The 23,368-nt window shown below is 40.8% G+C and overlaps 1 protein-coding gene across 5 annotated transcripts in view; it reads left to right on the forward strand.

Annotated features, from left to right (window-relative positions):
* The first annotated feature begins 166 nt into the window (after positions 1-166).
* EXD1 (exonuclease 3'-5' domain containing 1) overlaps positions 167-23,368 on the forward strand; it is a 33,563-nt gene continuing 10,361 nt past the window's right edge. Inside the window, exons 1-9 of one of the 5 annotated variants that reach the window (XM_064570644.1) lie at positions 167-598; positions 1,828-2,013; positions 7,117-7,185; positions 9,754-9,811; positions 10,118-10,239; positions 12,353-12,411; positions 16,198-16,284; positions 19,856-19,960; positions 20,037-20,117. In XM_064570644.1, coding sequence (XP_064426714.1) covers positions 1,881-2,013; positions 7,117-7,185; positions 9,754-9,811; positions 10,118-10,239; positions 12,353-12,411; positions 16,198-16,284; positions 19,856-19,960; positions 20,037-20,117 — 714 coding nt within the window. In that variant the 5' untranslated portion in view covers positions 167-598; positions 1,828-1,880. The other 4 variants (XM_064570645.1, XM_064570646.1, XM_064570647.1 and 1 more) reach the window with 4 other exon arrangements.

The following is a 23,368-nucleotide window of genomic DNA, read 5'->3' on the forward strand; positions in this document are numbered from 1 at the left end:
CTGGCTCTAGCGACCGCAATTAAAAGGGAAACGCCATCGACCCACAGTTTTATAACGAACTAACCTGAGGCAGGCAGCATAGCCAACCCGTTTCTCACAGAACTCTAAAAGTGGAAACCCCACCCACAGGTGGCAGGGATTGCGGAGAGAAGCCATAAAAATAGAGCAAATGTCTCTTGGGGCAACTCTAGGGTGTGTCTCTTGGGAACTGCATGCCGGGAGTTACACCTTCTCCTTTTTTCTGGAGGTCCTCCGTCCTCCTGGCCGCTGGGGGCGCTCGGGAGCCAGCCTCCGGGGCGCGCGCCGATTGGCTCCTCGGGAAACAGCCGGTACCTCTGGTTGCGCCAGGCTGGCGTCCGCTCTTCGGTGTGGGTTTTCAGTGCCGTGTACTTTTCTCCCGTTCTTTCGTCTCTGTCCTTTGATAACCGCCAACGCCGGCTTGGAACTACCGGACAGTTCTTCCTTAACAGCAGTACCTCCTTTTTTAGTTCGGTACTGAAGCTCGAGGAAGTCACCATTTGGCTGAAACTGGGACAGGATTTCGCAAACTTCCTTCGGGAAAAAATAACCTGACGGTGGACGAGATTGAATTCCTAGCGTATGGCCCACCGTTTATTTGGAGTTTCTTATTTTGTCTTAAAAATGAGGAATTTTGCATTTTATTTTTATATTTTTGTTTTCTTGAAAATGTTTAAAACGCCACCCGTTAACTAATTCAGCCCCCTCCGTGAACCAGTTCTTTCCTGTGGCTTCAATGCCTTTTCACCCCCTCCCCACCCTTCTGAGTGTTGCTTTATGCATAACGGGTTTGAGATAGGGAAGAATCAAATTCTAACAACGGTCATTTTGTGCCTAAACTACTTTTAAGCTTTACCTACGGTCTTGACGACTTAGCATGAGGCCAAGGTTCTAGTCTCACTAAGTTGTTGTCATGATTGACCGGCTCTTGTCTGATCTAGTGTTGTCCCCCTTCAAAGGCACTGACATGGCAGCCGGATTGGTCATGCATAAATTGTGATAGTTCTAAGTCACTTATGCTTTGGTTGGTAACAGTGTCAATTTCTGGAAATGTTACTAATGTAGAAGAGGCCAGAAGAATTTAGATGGTAGATTTTTTTTTTTTCTCTGTCAGGAACAGCCTGCTCATTTTATTTTTTTATTTTTGAAGATTTTATTTATTTGACAGAGAGATAGAGAGACAGCACAAGTAGGCAGAGTGGCAGGCAGAGGGAGAGGGAGAAGCAGGCTTCCCGCTGAGCGGGGAGCCCGATTCGGGGCTCGATCCCAGGATCCTGGGATCATGACCGGAGCCGAAGGCAGCCGCCTAGCCGACTGAGCCATCCAGGCGCCCCTAGATGGTAGATATTTCTGGGTGAGCAGCTTATGGTAGCGAGTATTGGCAAATATTTTGCCAGCATCAGGTTTTTTTTTTTTTCACTTGTTATTTTAGAGTTTCTTTCTCTCTCTCTCTCTCTCTCTTTTTTTTGTTGGTTGGTGTTAAAAAGATATATGAATGTACCATTTAAAGGCCTCTAAAATGTTCTGCTTGTTCCATTTAGCTAAGGTATGAAAGGTAGTATTACCCCATTTTATAGACAAAGAAGTCAAACCTACAGTGCCTGAAGTTTTACGGCTTTCAGTTTCCCATGTATAAATTAGAGTTGATGCTTGCAATAGTCCTTTTCTCATTATTGTTCTGAAAAGATGAGCAAAACTGAATTACTCTCATATTTTTCTTTTTCTTGTCCCTTCCAGGTATGGGGAAAGGGAAAATAACCTCATTCCCCCAAAATATTTTTTAAATCCTAGATCTCTTTTATTTTCAAGTGTTTGGATACTTAAAGAAGATTATTTGAAGACTGCTTTTGGAATCAAATAGCATGGATCCCAGCAGTGACTACCATTTCCTCAATCAGATTTTGTGGAGAAGGGTGAAACTCACGTTGGTTTGTGGCATATTTGAGGGAGTACTCCAGCATGTGGACCCTAACAAGATTGTTGTCCTGAAGAAAGGTCTAATTTTATTTGTCATTATCTTCTGCCTTTAAGAAATTAATAGTTAAGTTTGGGTGAGGGCTCTGGGGGCTTCATTAGCAACTGGGAGGGAGACATTCCTATTCTAAGGAAGAGTTAAGAGGAAGATTAGAATACTGTTTTCCCTAACAGAAAACATAGCTGCATCTGCGGGCTTGTCCCCACTTTTATACTTTTATTGACATGATAGTGGAAATTTTCGGTGTATAGATTCTTTTTACTGGGTGCTTCTTATAATTTCTTACTATATGCATATTGAAATTAAAAATAACCGCTCTATTAGATAGAATTACTTTTGGCTTCAACAGACAGAGTCACAAAGACAGGGTTTAATTTTTGTCATGCAAAAAGAAGTCCAGAGGTAGGCTGCTAAGGAATAGTGCAGTGGCTCAAAGATGCCAGGAGGGACCAGGTGTCTGTGGTTTTTGCCACTTCAGGGATCATGCATTATCTTCATGGTCACAAGGTAACCTCTACACCTCCCAGCTTCAATTCTGTTCATTGTAAGGGATGCAACTCAGGAACAGCCAAGTGGAAGAGATGCATAGGTCAAGGTCTATGGGAAGGAGCTCAGAGTTTCCGTGCCTCTTCTGGGTGTACCATCCTCCTAGTTCCTACATGTGTTCACCTTTAAGATCCAATATATAGTTTTTATTCATCTAGAATATTGACTTGCTAGGGTAGTTGTTTACCTGGCAAAGTTTCAAGTTCACAATTGAAACATGTATAAATGGCATTTGAGAGATTAGTGTTATTGTTAAGCCATATTATAGGTTAAAATAGACCTTTGTGGGCCAGGGTGGGACTACACCAGACTTTTGAAATATTAATTCATTCAGTAATCATTTATTGATAGTTTTGTATCACAGGCACTGTGATAGATACCAGGGATATAGATAAGAATAACATGGTCCCTGTCCTTAAACTTAGTCTGGTAAAGAGACAGATAAGCAAGTAGAAAGGTATAATGCAGTGTGATATCCTCTCTGATAGAGAGATGCACAAGATGCTATGGAAACACAAAATTTCAGTTAATTTAGATCTGGGAGTGGTAGGGTTAGGATAGTGGGGAAGGTGTCCCAAAGGTGAGTAAGATTTAACTGGATGGAAAAAGAGTAGAAAGTGTTTTAAGCCAGTGGTTCTTAAATTTTATCTGTGTATCAGAATCACCTGGGGGACTTGTTAAAACAGTTTGCTGGGCCACTCTCTAAGAGTTTCTGATTCTTAAGGTCTGGGGTGGGGCCCAAGAACTTACATTTCTAACAAGTTTCCTGGTGATGTTGACGCTCAGCTGGAGAACCGCACTTTGAGAGAACCATAGTTTTACGCAGAAGTAGCACCATGTACAAAAAATGTAGAGACGTGAAAACTTGGTTCATTCAGAAAACCTAAGTAAATTTCCTTCTGGGGATGTGGTGAGACTTAAGGCTGGAGAAGTAGGTATGGGACTGATGAGAAGGCCTTAACATATTGTAGCATTTGGACACTTCTGAAAGCAATGAGGAACAATTTGAAAGATATATTTTTTTTAAAGATTTTTATTTATTTATTTGTCAGAGAGAGAGAGAGAGCACAAGCAGGGGGAGCAGCAGAGGGAGAGGGAGAAGCAGGCTCCTCACTGAGCAAGGAGCCCAATGTGGGACTCGATCCTAGGACCCTGGGATCATGACCTGAGCCGAAGACAGATGCTTAAGGACTGAGCCACCCAGGTGTCCCGAAAGATATATATTTTTTAAAGTAAGCTCTAGGCCTAGTGTGGGGCCTGAACTCATGACCATGAGATCAAGAGTTGCTTGCTCTACTGACCAAGCCAGCAAGACACCCCGCAATTTGAAAGATTTTTAAGTGGAAGGCATCTAAGTTTTAAAACTCGTTGCCTGAAATTGTTAATGCTGTGTTTTTTAGGAGCCATGCTCAGCTGCTGGAAACAGATTACGTCCAGTGGCTTAAACAAAGTAGGAGTTTATTCTGTTATATAAAAGAAGGCAGGCGTCCCAGGGCTGCTGTGAGTCTCCCCAGAGTTGGCAGAGATTCAGGATTATCCATCTTCCTGCTCTACCATCTTCATGGCTTCAAACCTAAAGATCATGTTACAGATAGGAGGAAGAGGAAAGAGGGGTAAGAGGGTGTTACCCCCGGCTGAGTCAGTCCCCTTAAAGAGATGCCCTGGAGGTCCAAGAAACCACCACTGTCTGTGGGGAGACTAAGCTCATTGCTAGCCTGAATAAATGGCATTGAGTTGAAAACAAGATATGCCACATGCTTGTTCAACAAAGCATTCAGTCTAAATGAAATATTTTGGTGTATTTCTCTCTAGTCTTTAATTACATAGATTTTTTATAGTTGACATATTCAGTTAGGTATGTATTTTTTTACTTAACATGATAAAAAGCATTTTCTCATGTTACTTGAAACTCCAATTTAATGGCTAAACTTTTTATGTTTTTAATTTTTTTCTTTTTTTTAGAGTAAGTACACGTGAGCAGAGGGGGAGGGGCAGAGGGAGAAAGAATCTTAAGCAGGATCCATGCTTGTGCAGAGCTGAGGTGGGGCTCTATCCCAAGACCTTGAGATCATGATCTGAGCCGAAGGCAGACGCTTAACCAGCTGAGCCATCCAGGTGCCCCCACCATTGGATTTAAAAAAAAAAAATGCTGATGTGTATCTTTCTTAAATTTTTGCTAGTTTTATAGGTAAAAAATGATATTTCATCTTGGCATGATTAAAAAATATTCGTAAAGAAGTTGAAAATATTTCTTTATACTTGTTTACGAATTTTAGGTACTATTTGGACAAGGCAGGGAGTATTTTCACTATGACAGCAATGTGAAAGAAGGACTGAAGTAGGGAGAAACTGGAGGCAAAGAGCATAGATGGAACTATTTTGACAATCAAGGAATCCAATAAAGGGAACAGATGGGGGTCAGAGCTAAGGCTCAGCAAGGAATGGAAAAGAGAAGGCAGATTTTAGAAATACGTAAGAGATGGGATAAGTAACCTGGTAATCAATTAGATAATTAAAGAGCAATGGAAGGGTGCCTGGGTGGCTCAGTCAGTTAAGCATCCAACTCTTAATTTTGGCTCAGGTCATGATCTCAGGGTCATAAGATTGAACCCCGCATCAGGTTCTACACTGAATGTGGAGCCTGCTTAAGATTCTCTCTCTCCCTCTCCCTCTCCCCAACCCCGCAACATGTGCTCTTAAATAAATAAATGGCAATGGAAAATGATTACTACATTTATGACTCAGAAGATTAGGTATATATTAGTTATTAGTTGATAGAAATGGGAAGAGGAAGTTTGTTGGTTACTGGGAGAAGATAATGATTTCAATTTGAAAATCTTAGAGTAAGTCTGCTATTAGCTGGAAATATGAGTAGAGGTCAGAGAAATAATCTGTGCTGTAAAAATAGTGGATGTGGGGGTGCCTGGTTGATTCAGTCCGAAGAGCATGTGACTCTTGATCTCAGGGTGGTGAGTTTGAGCCCTACATTGGGTGTAGAGATTACTTACATGAAAGGAAAGAAGGAAGGAAGGAAGGAAGGAAAAGGAAAAGGGAAGGAGAAATGGGGAGATCAGGATGTCAGAGGTGGTGGAGGCAGTTGAAGAGACAGGAAGGAGCAAACGAGGGAGACAATGTAACATTGGTTCACAGTTGCGTATTAAAATACCTGAGGCCTGGGTTTGAATCCTAACTCCGTCTTTTATTAGCAGTGTAACCTTGAAAGGTTATTCAACCTTTCTGAGTCTCACATTCCTACATAACAGAGATAATGAAATGCCTCTCTTGTTATGTTACTGGAGAATTAATTGTAGGCAAATAATTAGCATGGTGCCTAGCTCTGAGTCGGTGCTCAGTATGGTAACTCTAGGAAATTAGTAGGAAAAGAACTAAACTTGAGATATGTCCTATAAGCTAAAGAAGAAAGGAAAGAACTGTATTGTCAAAGGATACATGGGAGCCAAGGATGATAAGACTATAAACTTCTTTTTGGATTTGAAAAATAGGCAGTTGTGGGGTGCCTGGGTGGCTTAGTCAGTTAAGCCTCTGCCGTAGGCTCAGGTTATGATCCTGGGGTCCTGGGATCAAGCCCCACCTCCGGCTCCCTGCTCATCGGTGAGCCTGTTTCTCCTTCTCCCTCTGCCCCTCCCCCTGCTCATGCTCTCTCTCTCCCTCTCTCTCTGTCATATAAATAAATAAAATCTTAAAAAAAAAAACAAAGAAAAGAAAACTAGGCAGTTGTGATTTTTGACCTCAGTAAGAATATATTCAGTGGAACAGTGAGGGTGAAACAATTATTTTGGATTGCTGAGTGATATGGAAATATACAGCCCTGGGAGCACTTACATCTAGAGAAATGACACCATATTGTAGATATGACATCTAAACTTCTCCTAACCTCTTACCTGTTCACAGAAGAGCCTCTATATTTGGGCCAGGAGTTGGGTTATTGTCCTTGACAGTATTTTTGAGCATGTAGCATGGCATGAAACAGGGTATGGACTCTAGAAGTAGTCAGCTGCCTTAAAATTTTATCTGGAATTAGGTGGAGTAAAAATCAATAGAAATATAATAGGTAGTCCTGAGCCTCAAGGGCCTTAGTATAGTCTTGGGATAAGTTTAAATTCATACTCCTGCCCTTTAAGTTCATCTCGGACCATTCGGAGCTTCTCTCTGTTCTTTATCCTACTTGTTTCAAGGCTATAGCTTTGTAATTTATTATTGACTCTTCATTTCTTGGGGAAAATAATTTGGGGATTTTTTTATAAAACTCAAGATATGGCACTTTTAAGAAAAGATTTATTTATTTATTTGAGAGAGAGTCAGTGAATGGAGGGAGGGGCAGAGGAAGAGGGAAAGGGAGAGAATCCTCAAGCAGAGTCTGCACTGAGTGCAGAGCCCAACACGGCTTGATCTCAGGACCCTAAAATCATGACCCGAGCCGAAACCAAGAGTTGGACGCTTAACCAACTGAGCCACCCTGGCACCCCTAGATATGGCACTTTTGAGAGGCATTATTCTCTTACAATTTTAGGGAAATACTACTTTTTATTAACTGAATGAATTGTTTTCTGTCACAGTGAAGAATGTGGAGACTGGTCGAAGTGTTCCAGGAGTGAAGATGTTTTTTGGGCATGAGATTCTGAACGGTGAGAGCTGCATGTTCCATGACTGTGGGTATTGGGATTTACAGTAATAGTAAACTCACTGCTCTGCCTCATTCCAGTATTTGCAAAAATATGAGATGTTGTATTGCCTTTAATATTGCACTTACAAACTCTTTAAGTTGGTATTTGAGAATTGACCTTTATCTTACTTTTTCAGTGGGTACTATGAGCAGAATAGTCATAGAGAATTTTAATCGTCTTTGTTTTACAGTGTGAGGACTGCTGGTACTCGTTACTAGAGACTCAGCCAGTGGGTAGTTAGCAATCTGAACAGCAAGGAATTGTCTTTTGAATTTGACACTATGGAGTCACGGTACATTCACTGTACCTTATCTGAACCCTGGGGGCCAAATGTTTCAGAATTCAGAAATCTGGATTTTTGGAAAATCTAACACAATGTATACTCTTTATATTATATAACGTCTCAAGCAGATCTGGGAAACACTCTAATAAAACACATTTCTTACAGGGAAACGTGGATAATCATTATAAATGGAATAAAATAGGACTATAAATAGTATGTCAGTTTTGCTGCCAAAAGAGGTACAGACAATTTTTAGTTTTCAGAGATTTTTGAATTTTGGAATTGCAAGATGCAGCTCTCTTCTTCATTTCTACCAGCAAAAACCATTTAACAAGAGTAGGTCCAACTGTTTGCCAAGAAGAGTAGATATGGAAGCTCTTCTGGTCAGCGTGCTTCAGCCAAGCCAAATAGGATAAAAGAAAAGGGGAGCGAGAACTGTTCTTACTTTGAAGAACTCAAAAGCAGAAAGCCCTCCAAGAAGGAGTAAAGATCAGTGTGGGGTGGAGGAGTGGGGAGAGCGGGAGATCTGGGACCTTCTAGAGCTGTTCATTTCTTACCAGCGGGGCAGATAGAGAGGAAAGGAAAGGACTCCTGTAGACCAAGGTCTACTGCTGCTTGAAAGATTACTTTGTTTTGTGAGGGAGGTAGAATTGAGAGAGAAATGAAAGTCTCACCAAATTAATGACTGCCAATCCAGACTTATTTCAAGGCAGACAGTTCCAGACAGCTATCCAAGGGTCCCTTCTCACAGAGTATGCTACTATAAACACTCTTTGTCCCTTAACACCTTTTTATAATGGCTTTGAGGGTGGTGGTAGTAGTGGGATTCTTTTTTTTTTTTTAAGATTTTTAAGTAACCTCTACCCCTGACATGGGGTTCAAACTCAACCCTGAGATCAGGAGTCCCATGCTCTACCAACTAAGCTAACCTGGCACCCTGCCCCCCCCCCCCATAGTGGAATTCTTATTGTGCTTTAGCTATTAGCCTTTGCACTGGATCAGAGCTAGGCTGTGGATGGGTTTGTAAAGAGAAGCAAAGGAATCACTACTACCATCTCCCTAACTTCAAAGAAGGCCAGCTTTGTGAACTGTATACATGGATTTCATCTCTTTCTAGACTCTCAAAACTTGGCCTTTGTTCATAATTTTTAGTTCAAAGGACAGCCTTCTCCTTCTTTGCCCTGTGGTTCAATCAGCCATGGATTGAGACTTTTTCCACTCTCCCTGAAAAGCACTTTGAATTAGAATTATTAAAATGAAGAAGAATATTAACTGGAATTTAAATAAAACCTTGAAACAAAAATAAATTAAATAAATAAAATGAAGAATAATAATTGACTAGTCAGTATTTTTAGTGACTTTCACTTTCTCTGCCCCAGATTCAACACCCCAATAATGCAGGGGAAAGAGACATTTGGAAATATAGTGGCCCCTGAGTGGATCTTCTCTGAGTAGTACCTAAGTATACTTAATTGACTCTAAAATGCTGTTAATTATAAATTATACTATTACCTTTTACATCCCAAGAAAGAAAAAGTAGCTGCCAATTAAACTGTCGTGCACTTACTGTAAATCATATCTGATTTCAGAGTTGTTTAAAATGTGCATCTTAGAATCAATGATACGCAATATTGCCCTACATTCCCTGCACTGTTAGGTTAAAAATAAAATTTTTCAGAATCTGTGGAATGTTTCATATTTCTGTGGTGACTTCTAGTCTAGCTGCTATTGCCTTTCATGTTGCTGAACTGTTTCAATTTGCAACCATGGCGCCTCGGATAAACCTCATTGGCTACGGTACTGCCACTGTGCAAAACTCACATCACTGAGCTGTTACTGCACCAGCCTGTGAGAGTGAAAGGGACTGATCTGGGAAGGATCTGAGAGAAAACCCCCAAACAGTACATGGTGTGAGGGAAGATGCATCAGGGTGGGAATGAATAGGAAAGAAAATCTATCTCTAGAACCAATCTGTGTGACTACGAGGTGCCTTGGAACATGTAGAGAGCTTTCTAATCCCCCTGAATGACCAGCGAAGCTAGGTAGGAACATAATGTTAGGCATCTTCAGTACTTTGGATAGGCTCTTCTGCTCTTTATTGCTGGCCAGTGAAGGCCTCCATGGACTAACATTTCATTTCCAATTACTGTGTGTGGTACCTAGTCAGACTGTGGTAGAGGGAGACAGGGGAGTGGTTAATTGGGTTCAGATTGGAAACTGTTGGAAGCCATTTGGTTATTTTACAGTGGAACTACTGGATGAAGTAGAACAAGGTGTGATGAGAGAAAAGGCATCTTCTGTCAGGTATGGTGGAATAATTTCCTTAATGATGATTTTACTCAAGTGTACACATTAGGGTAGAAAGACTTACCTCTAATTCATTAGCTGTGTAATTCCTCAAATGACCTAAGGTAATAGAAATGAGAAGAAATAGATGGATATTTGCTTCCATCTTTAGATGTTATCTTCAAATCAGTGTAAAAGCAGTGGATGAGTGGGTCCTCTATGAAATGGAGGTCCAGATTCTTTACCACCGATGTGTGGCAAAATCTGTGTAAGCATCAGCAACAAAGAACAAGTTCATCTGAGTGTTGTTTTTTGTAAGTGTAGTCTAAATACAGAAAGAACCAGGATGGGTGAAGGTGAAGACCTGAACATACGTGAGCCTCTTTCTCCTGCCTCTGAGGCACTAACCACCTCTCCGCTGAGTGACCTCAAGTACAGCCCATCAGGTGAGTACTGGGGCTCTGAATTGTTTAGTCTCTCTTCATTGTGGTTCACAACTCTTTAGAGTTGGCATAACTCTGGGTTAAGGTTCTATATGGAATACTCAGCTAGGCCATTGCTTCTAGGCTCTGAATTAAGTTAAAATATTGTGATTCATTTATTTATTTAATAATTGAGAGCACACTATATGCCAGACATTGGAGATACCAAAATATGGTATCTCTGCCCTCATTGAGTTCTGGTGCAGGAAACAGACACTAAATAAGATAAAGGAGAATAATATATAATATGCTAGTGCCAACTGCTAAGGAGAAAAAAATAGAAGGAAGAGAAGTCTGTGAAGAGGGTGGTTTTACAGTTTTAGGGTGTGCCGGACAGGCCTCACAAAAATGGTGACATTTGACCAAAAGCCTGAAGGAGATGAGGGATCGAGCTGTGTGGATATCTGGGGGAAATGTTTTTTAGGCAGAAAGAAGAATGAATATAAAGGCCCTGAGATAGGAACATGCCAGGATCTTGAGGGAACAGCCAGATCAGTGTGATCAGTGCAGTTGGAGCAAAAAGAGGTAGTTGGAGATGAAGTGGGGTAGGCATACCATGGAGGTCATTGTAGATGTCTAATACTAGACTGTCTGTTTACTATTTCTTTTGTTTTTTTAGACTGTTTTTGTTTACTGTTGATTGATGATAGATCTTAAAATCTGGTAGTGTTAGTTCTCCAACTTTGTTCTTTTTCAGAGTTGTTTTGGCTATTTGGTATTTTTTCCCTATTCATTTCCCTATGAATTTTAGAATCAGGTTGCCAATTTCTACCAAAAAAAAAAAATCCACTGGAATTTTTACTGGGATTGCAATGACTCGATACATCAGTTTGGGGAATATTGGCATCTTAACAATATTGAGTATTCCAGTCTATTAACCCAGTATATCCCTCTATGAGATCTTTAATTTCCCAACAGTGTTTTGTACTTCTCGGTGTATAAGTCTTATACATCTTTTGCTGTGTTTATCCCTAAGTATTTCATATTTTATACTATTATCAATGGTATTTTAAAAAATACTTCTACTTCCTATTGCATGGTTTTGAGCAGAAGAGTAACATGATCTGACTTCTGTTTTAACAAAGTTACTCTAGATACTGTATGGATACTGAGAGAGGAGGAAGGTAAAAGCATGAATACCTATTAGGCTATTGAAATAATTTTAAGGCAAATTGATATGGTAGCTTGGACCGTAGTGGTAGCAGTATGGTTGGTAAAAAGTAGTGGACTTCTGGATGTATGTTGAGGTGTAGCCAACACAGTGTACTCGTGTATTAGATGTGGATGTGAAAGAGGAGAATCAAGAGTGACTTTGGGGGTTTGGGTCTGAGTAGCCTGAAGTATGGAGTGCTATTCAACTGACCTGGGAACCATTCTGGGCAGAACAGGTTTTGGGAAGATGATTAGGAGTTTAGGTCCACCGAAGTTTGAATGTCGGCCTAGAGAGGAGGAGAAAGGTCTGAGATGGAGATACAAATGTAAGAATTCGCCAGTAGATGATATTTACAGTCTTGAGACTAGATGAGATCACTAGGAGAGTGAGTATGGATAGAGAAAAAGAGGTACGTGGACTGTGTCCTCTGCCACTCCTAAGTTTTAGAAGTTGGAGATGAAGAGAAACTATATGGTATGCTATACTTCTAATCTCTTAAATTACATGATTTAAAACCATAATTAAGGACCCAGAGAATTCCAAAAGTGTGAACTATGGCCCATCTCCAGGACTGATTTATTTTAAACCATTTGCTTTTATTATGAACATCCTTTTAAAAGTGCATGTCTTGAAATATTTAAGACATAAATCTATGAGGAAGGAAACATTACTGGATTTTCACAGGAAATGATTAAATAGTCTAATTCATAAGATTATCATTGGTGGGGCTTTTATTTATTCTCATTTGAGAAACAGGATGCTAGAGTGTTCACTGTGTGTTGGGCTGACACAGGTGATAATGAAATAACACTAGACCTTTGAGCTGCAATAGAGGAGGAGTTTATGAGGATGGCTAAAATGAGTGGGAGGGTTATTCTATTGCCAAGGAAGACAAATGTGTCTATTACCATCATTCTCCTGCAGAGGAAGAGGAGGTGACATATACAGTCATTGATCAATTCCAGCAGAAGTTTGGTGCTGCAGTAAGTATTGCCCTTGATCATTCCGAGTATTGTCTGCATATGGGTATCATGTTTATATTTCATAAATTTCTCTGTTACTATAAGATCATTAGTGCTTTCCCTAATAAATTCCCAATAAAATATCTGAGTGCCTGCTAAATGTCAGGTATTGTTCTGAAGTCTAGGGTAAAATAATAATAAAGACAAAGTTCTAGCCACCAAGGAGTTTTTTTTTTCTTTCAAGATTTATTTATGTATTTAAGTAATCACTACACCCAGTGTGGGGCATGAACCCACAACCCCAAGATCAAGAGTTGCATGGTCTTCCGACTGAGTCAGCCAGGCACCCCAAGGCGTTTACATTTTATTGCAAGAAAATAAACAAACAATGTCTATCAACTGGTGATAAGTGTTATGAAGAAAAATAAAGTGTGGTTTGAAGAGTAGAGGAACAAGGAGTTCCTATTTTATGTAGGGTGGACAGAGAAAATCTCTGTGAAGAGGTGACATTGGAACAGACGTTTGAAAGAAGTAACAGAGCTAGTCATGTAGATATTCAGCTAAAGAACTTTTAAAAAGCATGATTAGCGAGTGCAAAGGCCCTGAGCTGAAGCACACTTAACTTGTGTGGAGGAACAGCAGGGAGGCAGGACCACGGTGAAGAGAGTGGTAGGAAATGGAAGTGGTCAGGAGGCAGATCGGGTAGGGTTTTTTGGACGTGGTAAGGAGTTTGAGTTTGACTTGAGTAAGAAGGAAAGCCATTGGCAGTTTTAGAGGAGAGTCTGAAATATTTTTACTATATTTTGAAAAGTCCATTCTACATGCTCTGTTTAGGCAATTTCTCTATAATCATTTATGAATTTCAGACATGACAGTAACTATTCAGCCCAGCATACAGTTCACAGGGGAGTCATTAAGCTTCTAGACGCAAGCTTATGCATTTCTTTAAGGGAGAGTTAGCTTTCCACAGATTCTTTTTTCTCTAACCACTTAAGTAAGATACAGTTCACATACTATTAAATTCACCGATTTAAAATGTATAGTTCACTGGATTTTAGCATATTCAGAGTTGTACATCCATCACAATGAATTTTAGAACATTTTCTTTCTTTCTTTTTTTTTTTAAGATTTTTGTTTTGTTTTTAAAGTAATCTCTACACCCAATGTGGAACTTGAACTCACAACCCTGAGATCAAGAGTCACATGCTCGGGCGCCTGGGTGGCTCAGTTGGTTAAGCGACTGCCTTCGGCTCAGGTCATGATCCTGGAGTCCCGGGATCGAGTCCCACATCGGGCTCCCTGCTCGGCAGGGAGTCTGCTTCTCCCTCTACCCCTCCCCCCTCTCATGTGCTCTCTCTCATTCTCTCTCTCAAATAAATAAATAAAATCTTTAAAAAAAAAAAAAAAAGAGTCACATGCTCTACTGCCGGAGCCAGCCAGGTGCCCCCCTAGAACATTTTTGATACCAACAAAAGAAACCCTAGTCTTCATAACTATCACCTCCATGCCTCCCCCCACCGTCCCCCAGCCCTTGGCAACCAATAATCTATTTTTTGCCTCTATGGATTTGCCTGCTTAGGACATTTCACATATTATTTTTATTTAGAGAGAGAGCATGCACATGTGAGCGGGGGAGGGGCGGAAGGCAAGGGAGAGAGAGACTCTTAAGCAGGCTCCATGCCCTGTGCAAAGCCTGAGGAGGGGCTCCATCTCACAACCCTGTGATCATGACCTGAGCCGAAACCAAGAGTCAGACACTTAACTGACTGAGCCACCCAGGGGCCCCTAGGACATTTCATATAAATGGGATCATACAATATGTGGTCATTTGTGACTGGTTTCTTTTGCTTAGCATGTTTTCATGGTTGATCTGAGTTATAACATGTATCAGTAAATTTCACTTATTTCTGTTGCCAAATAACATTCTTTTATATGGATATACCATATTTTATCCTTTCACCATTTGGGTTCTTCTACTTTCTGGCTATTATGAATAACGCTGCTATGAACATTCATGTACAAGCTTTTGTTAGCACATAGTTTTCATTTCTCTGGGATAGATACTTAGGAGTGGAATTGCTGGGTCATATAATAACTCTGTGTTTAACATTTTGAGGATTGGCCATTGTTTTCCAAAGCTGCTACACTGTTTTACATCCCCACCAGCAGGATTCCAACTTCTCCACATTCTCACTAACACTTGTTATCTGTCATTTTGATTATAGCTACATTAGTAGTGTGAAGTGGTATCTCAGTGGTTTTGATTTACATTTCCCTGATGGCTAATAATGTAGAGTATTTTTCATGTACTTGTTGGATGTTTATATATCTTCTTTGGAGAAATTTCTATTCCTTTGCCCATTTTTAAGTAGGCTCTACTCCCAATGTGGGCTTTAAACTCACAACCCTGAGATTAAGAGTCACATGCTTTACCAACTGAGCTGGCCAGGTGCTCCTCCTTTGCCTTTTTTTTTTTTTTTTTTAAGGAGCCTCCACACCCAGCGTGGAGCCCAACATGAGGCTTAAACTCATGACCCTGAGTTCAAGACCTGAGCTGAGATCAAGAGTCAAACACTTGACGAGCTGAGCCACCGAGGTGCCCCTTTTGCCCATTTTTAAATTGTGTTGTAAGAATTCTTTATATATCAACAGATTCTTCAAAGGGCCCAACAACAACGAAAAATGGGATAAGAAACCGGAAATTTGAAGAGGTAGTTGGAAATTCTTGTCAATAGAGAAGTGCAGCTTTTGTTCCCAGTTCCACAGCCTTCTTGCTGTTGGTTGAGGGTAGAACTGAAATTCAATCCCCCTTTTTCATCATTGATGGAAAATACTCAATGTAGAAATATTCTGTGCTCACTAAAGGAAGATATCGTGCTAGTGAAAGTTACCGTGCCCTTCTTTCTCGAGTAATTTACCTACCTGTAAAATGGGGAGAATCTTGTATCGTGTAGGTATTTTCATAGATTATGGGTTAAGGATTTTAGAATGATATAATGTTTTGAAATAGGATAAGATTATAATCAAAGATCAGCATGTGTTCCTGTAATACCACTATATCAGTTTTGAGTAACTTAATGAACCTACGACTTTAAGGGACCTGTTGAGTTCTTGTGTCTCTCATTCTAAATAGTATAAACTGTGGGAATCAGCCACTACATGAGTTCCCTTCAGGTACAGTAAACTGCCCTGTGTTAGGGCACTGTTCTTTGCATGAGGAATCTGATCATAAAGATAAAAATCTGGTCATAAAGATAGAAATTTTTTGCTGTAGCATCAGTGGTAACACAAGGTACCTGAGTTTTCAACTTCTATTAGCATTTAGGATATGAATGATTTATTTTCCAGTTGTGTTATAATTTTGCAAAAACAAAAAAGAAATTAGAAATATTCAGTGTGCTCTGTGTGTGTGTGTGTGTGTGTGTGTGTGTGTGAAAAAGAGAAGCTGACTTGTGTTTTGGATTAGTCCAGTTTTGTACATTTAAAACATAGTATCCACTTTGGGCTTTTTTTTTTTTTTTTAAGATTTTATTTATTTATTTGACAGAGAGAGAGCACAAGTAGGCAGAGCGGCAGGCAGAGGGAGAGGGAGAAGCAGGTTCTCTGCAGAGCAGGGAACCCGACGTGGGGCTCGATCCCAGGACCCTGGGATCATGACCTGAGCTGAAGGCAGATGCTTAACCAACTGAGCCACTTAGGTGCCCCTATTAACCACTTTATTAATTGCTAGCCATTTTACTTGTGCCATTCATGATGTCATAATCGCAACATTTATTCTCTGGAGCTTTCCTTCCTTTTTCTCACCAGATGCTCCACATCAAGAAGCAGAGTGTCCTGAGTGTGGCAGCCGAAGGTGCTAATGTGTGTCGTCATGGGAAACTATGTTGGCTTCAGGTAAAAGATATTTTCAACTTTTTATTTTGAAATAATTGTGGATTCACTGACAAATTGATTTTGTCTTCTTTATGTCACCTCAGTGTCACTATCCTATAACTTGTTTGGAATGTCTTTCACTCTTCTAGTACTGAGTTTATTCTTTTCAAGAGGAAAGAGCTTCTGTCTGTTCATAGGTTCACTTTTATAACCATCATTGCTGTCTCACAGGCTCTGCTTGAGGTCTTTCCCAGCTCTTTTCTCTCACCTTAGATATGTGAAGAATTTTAGGGGCGGCTAGCTAGCTTAGTCAGTGGAGTTTGCTACTCTTGATCTCGGGGTTGTGGGTTCAACTTCCATGTTGGGTATAGAGATTACTTAAAAATAAAATCTTTATTGATTTTGAACTCACAACCCTGAGATCAAGAGTTGCATGCTGGGGGCGCCTGGGTGGCTCAGTCGTTAAGCGTCTGCCTTCGGCTCAGGTCATGATCCCAGGGTCCTGGGATCGAGCCCCGCATCGGGCTCCCTGCTTGGCGGGAAGCCTGCTTCTCCCTCTCCCACTCCCCCGCTTGTGTTCCCTCTCTAGCTGTCTCTCTCTCTGTCAAATAAATAAATAAATAAATCTTTAAAAAAAAAAAAAAAGAGTTGCATGCTGTAGGGGCACCTGGGTGGCTCAGTCGTTAAGCGTCTGCCTTCAGCTCAGGTCATGATCCCAGGGTCCTGGGATCCCGGGGTCCTGGAATCGAGCCCCACATCGGGCTCCCTGCTCCGCAGGAAGCCTGCTTCTCCCTCTTCCACTCCTCCTGCTTGTGTTCCCTCTCTCGCTGTGTCTCTCTCTGTCAAATAAATACAATCTTTAAAAAAAAAAAAGAGTTGCACACTCTACCAATGACCAGACGCCCCCAAAATAAAATCTTAAAAAAATATATATGAAGATTTTTTTTATATATGAAGAATTTTTATCTTTCTTTCTGGTTGGTAGCGTTCCACAGCAGGATTCTGCCACATCATTTTCATTTTCCTGGGCCTGGGAGTTGTCGGGTGAGGGTCCCCATTGTGTCAAAAGAAGTTTGTAGTGAGCCTCAAATAGCTATAGGTTGGGCAGCCACCTTTGGATCAAACTCAGTAGCATCAGTTTTTAAGGGGGGTGGGGGAGCCAAGAAAGCAGACTGAATCCCCAACCAATGTCTTCTGTTCTTTGAATTGGGACCTACCTCCACCTACTGAGAGACTATATTTTATTATGATTGGCAGTCTGCCCACTTCTCAGGGCTACATCGAGGTATCTACCCTAAATAATTCAAAATACAAAAAAAAATATGTGAGAACCTAGTGATCTTGGCATCATTTTCTGGCAAAAAATCAGAAACCACTTAAGTAGTTAACAGTAGGAAACATTACTGTAGATTTGATAGATCTTATGCAGCTGCCAAAAATTGATGACGAGTGCAATGTAGAAAAATGTTTGCAAAGTTCTGAGTGGAAGAAAGCAGGATATAGATTGGAATGCATATTATCAGAGCCATATACATTGTTTGCATATGAAAAATGGAAGGGAGTATTGTATGGCATGCCTTGGCTCACTGAAGAAATGTCTAAGCCATCCATGGGCTTGGTTCTGTTCTAGTTGATGCATGTGCAGTGGTGAATCCCGCATAATCTCTCCTCTCACAGAGTTTGCAATCTAGCAGAGAATTACTTTTCAAACTTTTTGAAAATCTGAAAAAATTAAGTTTTTATAATTAAGGAGGTAGAGAAAAAGAGCAAGGAGTAACTATTTTAGGTATCCTGTTCTAGCAAACAACATGAAAGGTCCAAGAATGGGTGTCAGGTAGACCTGGCAATTGTAGCTGTATCAACACTTAGCTCCTAAAATGACAAAGATGACATCAGACTGCCCTGTCGCTGGTTCTGTAGACCTATTAGGGTCTCTTTGCCTTCATTCCCTGACTCAGTAGATGATCCAGCTATAGTACTGCCTTTGTGAATTTTATGATCAGAAACAATCGAAAATTCTCATGATTATATAAAATTGATCTAAAAAAACAGTGTCTCACATCCTACCATTTGTGTCAGTTTATTTGTTGCCTACTGAAAACTGCTAGAGAGGGGCACCTGGGTGGTTCAGTCGGTTAAGCATCTGCCTTTGGCTCAGGTCATGATCCCAGGGTCCTGGGATGGAGCCCTGAGTTGGGCTCCCTGCTCAGCAGGGGAGTCTGTTTCTTCCTCTCCCCCTGCTCATGCTCTCTCTCTTTCAAATAAATTAATAAAATCTTCTAAAAAAAAAAAAACTGCTAGAGAGCAGGGATCTTCTCTTTTTTTTTTTTTTTAAAGATTTTGTTTATTTATTTGAGAGAGAGCACATGAGAGGGGGGAGGGTCAGAGGGAGAAGCAGACTCCCTGCCGAGCAGGGAGCCCGACGCGGGACTCGATCCCGGGACTCCAGGATCATGACCTGAGCCGAAGGCAGTCGCTTAACCAACTGAGCACCCAGGCGCCCAGGGATCTTCTCTTATGAGTAATTTTATGTAACACCCAACACAACCCTGCATATTATGAGACTCAGAGAAATAGCATGTTGTGTTATCAACAATGAAATGCTGTTCATTCCTCTTAAACCTATAATCCTTTGAGTATTAAAATGTCATGGGTGAGATGTAAAACATTAAATTTAGGACTGTAAAAAGCAAAAGGCTATATCCACCAGCTTGTCTCTTTCTGTGATTGAAAAATCACAATGAGGGGCACCTGGGTGGCTCAGCTGATTAAGCGTTTGACTCTTAATTTCAGCTCAGGTCATGATCTTAGGGTCGTGGGATTGAGCCCCGTGTCAGGCTCTGCACTTGGCATGGCGTCTGCTTGAGATTCTCTCTCTCCCTCTCCCACTCCCCCTGCTCATGCTCTCTCATAAGAAAGAAAGAAAGAAAGAGAGAGAGAGAAAGAAAGAAAGAAAGAGAAAAGAAGAAAGAAAAGATCACAAATGATAATTTCTTTTCTTTTTTTTTTTGTTTAAGATTTTATTTATTTATTTGAGAGAGAGAATGAGAGACAGAGAACATGAGAGGGGGGAGGGTCAGAGGGAGAAGCAGGCTCCCTGCCGAGCAGGGAGCTGGATGCGGGACTCGATCCAGGGACTCCAGGATCATGACCTGAGCCGAAGGCAGTCGCTTAACCAACTGAGCCACCCAGGTGCCTGATAATTTCTTTTCTTAAGATCAATTTAAACTTGTTTTCCCTACGAATCACTGAATGCCTATTGTTTTCTTTAATTTTTTTTTTTTAAAGATTTTATTTATTTATTTGACAGAGAGACAGCGAGAGCAGGAACACAAGCAGGGGGAGTGGGAGAGGGAGAAGCAGGCTTCCCGCCGAGCAGGGAGCCTGATGTGGGACTCGATCCCAGGACCCTGGGATCATGACCTGAGCCGAAGGCAGACGCTTAACGACTGAGCCACCCAGGCGCTCGCCTATCGTTTTCTTTAAAAGTGAGGGTGTGAAATATTTTATCACATATCTTTGTTGATCCTCAGATCCCCTTCCTTAGTTCTTTTATATCCTATAATATATGTGTCTAAATGGTCTATTGTAGGTGGCCACAAATAGCCGAGTTTACTTATTTGACATTTTCCTTCTGGGAAGTCGTGCTTTCAACAATGGACTTCAGATGATATTAGAAGACAAGAGAATTTTGAAGGTGAGTGGGTAGGCTGATTCCCCCACTAGTAAGATTAGCAATCAGGATCTAATTACTCTGTCTTCTGATTCCTTAGGTTATCCATGATTGTCGTTGGCTTTCTGATTGCCTCTCTCATCAGTATGGAATTTTGCTGAATAATGTCTTTGACACACAGGTACAAGCAGGGATTCAGTCCAGCATATGTGGCTCTTATAGAAAATAGGCCTCATTTGGTGAGTGATTGAGTCTTTGTGTGTGTGTGTGCCTCACTCCTGCCTTCTTCTTCATGTAAATTGTCTATACAATAGGTGAGAACATTTGATGAACTATAAAAGCACTACAGAAAAGTTACTTACAAGTATTTAGGGGGTGCCTCGGTGGCTCAGTCGGTTGAGCGTCTGACTCTTGATTTAGGCTCTGGTCATGATCTCGGGGTCCTGGGATGGAGCCCTGTGTTAGCGAAGAGTCTGCCTATCTCTCTCCCTCTGCTGCTCCCCCTGCTTGCATGCTCTTTCTCTCTCAAATAAATAAATAAATAAATCTTTAAAAAAAAAGAAAGTATTAGGGATTTTTCCCCTCATTTTGCTCCGGAATTTGTCAAATAAGAAGAAAGCTCTGGGGCACCTGGCTGGCTTAGTAAGTAGAGCATGCAACTCTTGATCTTAGGGTTGTGAGTTCAAGCCCCACACTGGGTGTAGAGATTACTTAAAAAAAAAAAAAAAATCTCAAAATTAAAAAAAAAAGAAGCAGCAAGATCCATACTCTATAGCATTCAGAAACTTGAACAACTTGGGTCATTCAGAAGTCTGACATGAGGTAGTGTGAGGTGAACAGTCACAATCTGTGTGTTTAGTGTTAGTGTGAAGTGAACAGTCACAATCTGTGCCTTTAGCTCATATTTATCAGTTAAGACTAATAGCTAGTTAGCATCTAGCTCAGAGATGCAGGTTGTCTTAGATACGCCCCAAAGCCTATTCTGGGCCAAAATAGTCTGATTATCTATGATTCTTCTCTGCCCTAGAGAATCCTAGAGAAATGAGAAGTCCTTAGTCTATACTAACTAGCTCTTAGAGCTGATGTGGGTTTCTGGTTTGGCTGTGAGAATAGTAAAACCACTAGCTTTCATTATGTCTTCTTTATGTTCTTCTAGTCTTCTAGGTTTATGCCAGTCAAAGGGGACATGTTGAATACACAAGTCTAGAGCCTTTGGAGAGGGGTTAAAATAATGAGTTAGCCAGTTATTTTTTTTTATTATTATTATTTTAAGTGATCTCTATACCCCTCGCCAATATTTTTGAGCAGAAATTCCTAAAAGTTCAACTTTATGTCATTAAATATAGTTCAAGTTTGCTCTTTATGTATCTTTCCATAATGAACTTTATGCCACTTCTCTTGTTGACATGTTTCTTGGGCCTTCTTTCAGGATTTTTCACTATATAGATATTATTTCTAGCTTACTCCAAAATGTAAGAGAATTGTTCATTGTTTCCCTGAGACCGTTAGGTTTCTTGATTAGACCCCATATGAACACGTTGGCACATCTTTCCATATTCACTTTTCAGATTTCCATATTACAAGAAGCAAGAATTCAGAATTTTTCCAATTTTTTTCCTTTAACACAGTGTATTCGTTTCTTATTGCTATTGTAACAAATCACAAATTTAGTAGGTTAAAACAACATAAATTTACTCTCTTACAGTTCTGGAGGTCAGAGCTCTAAAATCATTTTCACTGAGCTAACATCAAGGTGTCAGCAGGGCTGGTTTCTTTTGGAGACTTTGAGGGAAGTCTGTTTCTCTGCCTTTTCAGCTGTTACCTATGTTCTTTGGCTTGTGGCTCCTGCCAACTCGAAAATGTACCACTGCTTGCAATCACAAATTGGTAGTCAGTTGGTGGGCTGGACCAAGAAAACACACATAAACCCAGTGACATTTGGCCCTGGCCAGCAACTAGAGGGAGATAGATAGTTATATTAGTATATAGAATTCTTTTTTATTTTAGTTTAGTTTTGGCAAAACTAATTTTTCCTGAAGTGCTTAGGACCCTGTTGGTGTTTGCTCAGTGGCAGTGGCGTGGGGGTAGAAGGTTAAGAAGGAGCAGTATTGAGGGCTAAAGGAATCAAGAAGTCTGGAGAACTTTGAGTTTTGCATGGAAATGAGGAGAGTTGGCATGAATGTTTTCTAGAGTATCGACTTTTTTTTTTTTAAGATTTTTTTAAAATTTATTCATTTGACAGAGATATATATAGAGAGAGGAGCATGAACTGGGGAGAGGGGGAAAGGGAGAAGGGGAAGCAGGCTCCCTGCTGAGCCAGGAGCCCGATGTGGGGCTCGATCCCAGGACCCCAGGATCATGACCTGAGCTGAAGGCAGATGCTTAACCATTTGAACCACCCAGGCACCCCTAGAGTACTGACTTTTTTTATTGAAACCTTTTTATTGGTCCCAGTAAGAGAGGACTGCCCACTGATTGCCCTGAAGTTGAAGTGTTGTGACAGCACATTTGTCTTTTATTTATTTATTAAAGATTTTATTTATTTGACAGAGAGAGACACAGAAAGAGAGGGAACGCAAGCAGGGGGAGTGGGAGAGGGAGAAGCAGGCTTCCCGAGGAGCAGAGAGCCTGATGTGGGGCTCGATCCCAGGACCCTGGGACCATGACCTGAGCCAAAGGTAGATGCTTAACGACTGAGCCACCCAGGCGCCCCCACATTTGTCTTTTAATAGTACTATGATATTGGCATAAAGAAGTGTGAATGTGTATGCAAGAAAGAAAGTAAGATAAAAATTGTATTTGTATTTGGGGAATGACATAATTTTCTTTTTTTCTGGGAAAGAATCCCCTTAAAAAACCTCTAAGTTTTAGAAAAGGTGGTCAGTTGATTCTGAATTGTTTGTTTTCAAATAAAGAGTTTGTTCGTTTGTTAAAAAAAAAAAAAAGCACCACTGCAGTCTCTGCTTCCATCACCCCATCACCTCCAGTGACTGTAGCCAAATCTCCCTGAACCTCCCTGTTATTACATTTAGGACCCACCCAGATAATTCAAGATAATCTTCCTATCTCAAGAGCCTTAACTTAATCACTCCTGCAAAGTCCGTTTTGCCTTATAAAACAATGTTGACGTGTTCGAGAGGTTAGGATGTGGGTGTCTCTGGGGGCATTATTTAGCCTACCATACACAGATAAATAATTAGTCCAATTCTTAATTTTTTTAAAGATTTTATTTATTTATTTGAGAGAGAGAGAGAGCATACACGCAAGCATGGGGGAGGGGCAGAGGGAAAGGAAGAAGCAGACTCACTTCTGAGCAGGGAGCCCGATGTGACGCTCCATCCCAGGACCCTGAGATCATAACCTGAGCCGAACAGGCAGATGCTTAACTGACTGAGCCACCCAGGCATCCCAAGATTTTATTATTTTTAAGTC

This window comes from Mirounga angustirostris, unplaced genomic scaffold, assembly GCF_029215605.1.
Source record: "Mirounga angustirostris isolate CCGP_5_RB_7025 unplaced genomic scaffold, mMirAng1.0.hap1 SCAF_9, whole genome shotgun sequence".
NCBI classification, from domain to species: Eukaryota; Metazoa; Chordata; class Mammalia; order Carnivora; family Phocidae; genus Mirounga; species Mirounga angustirostris.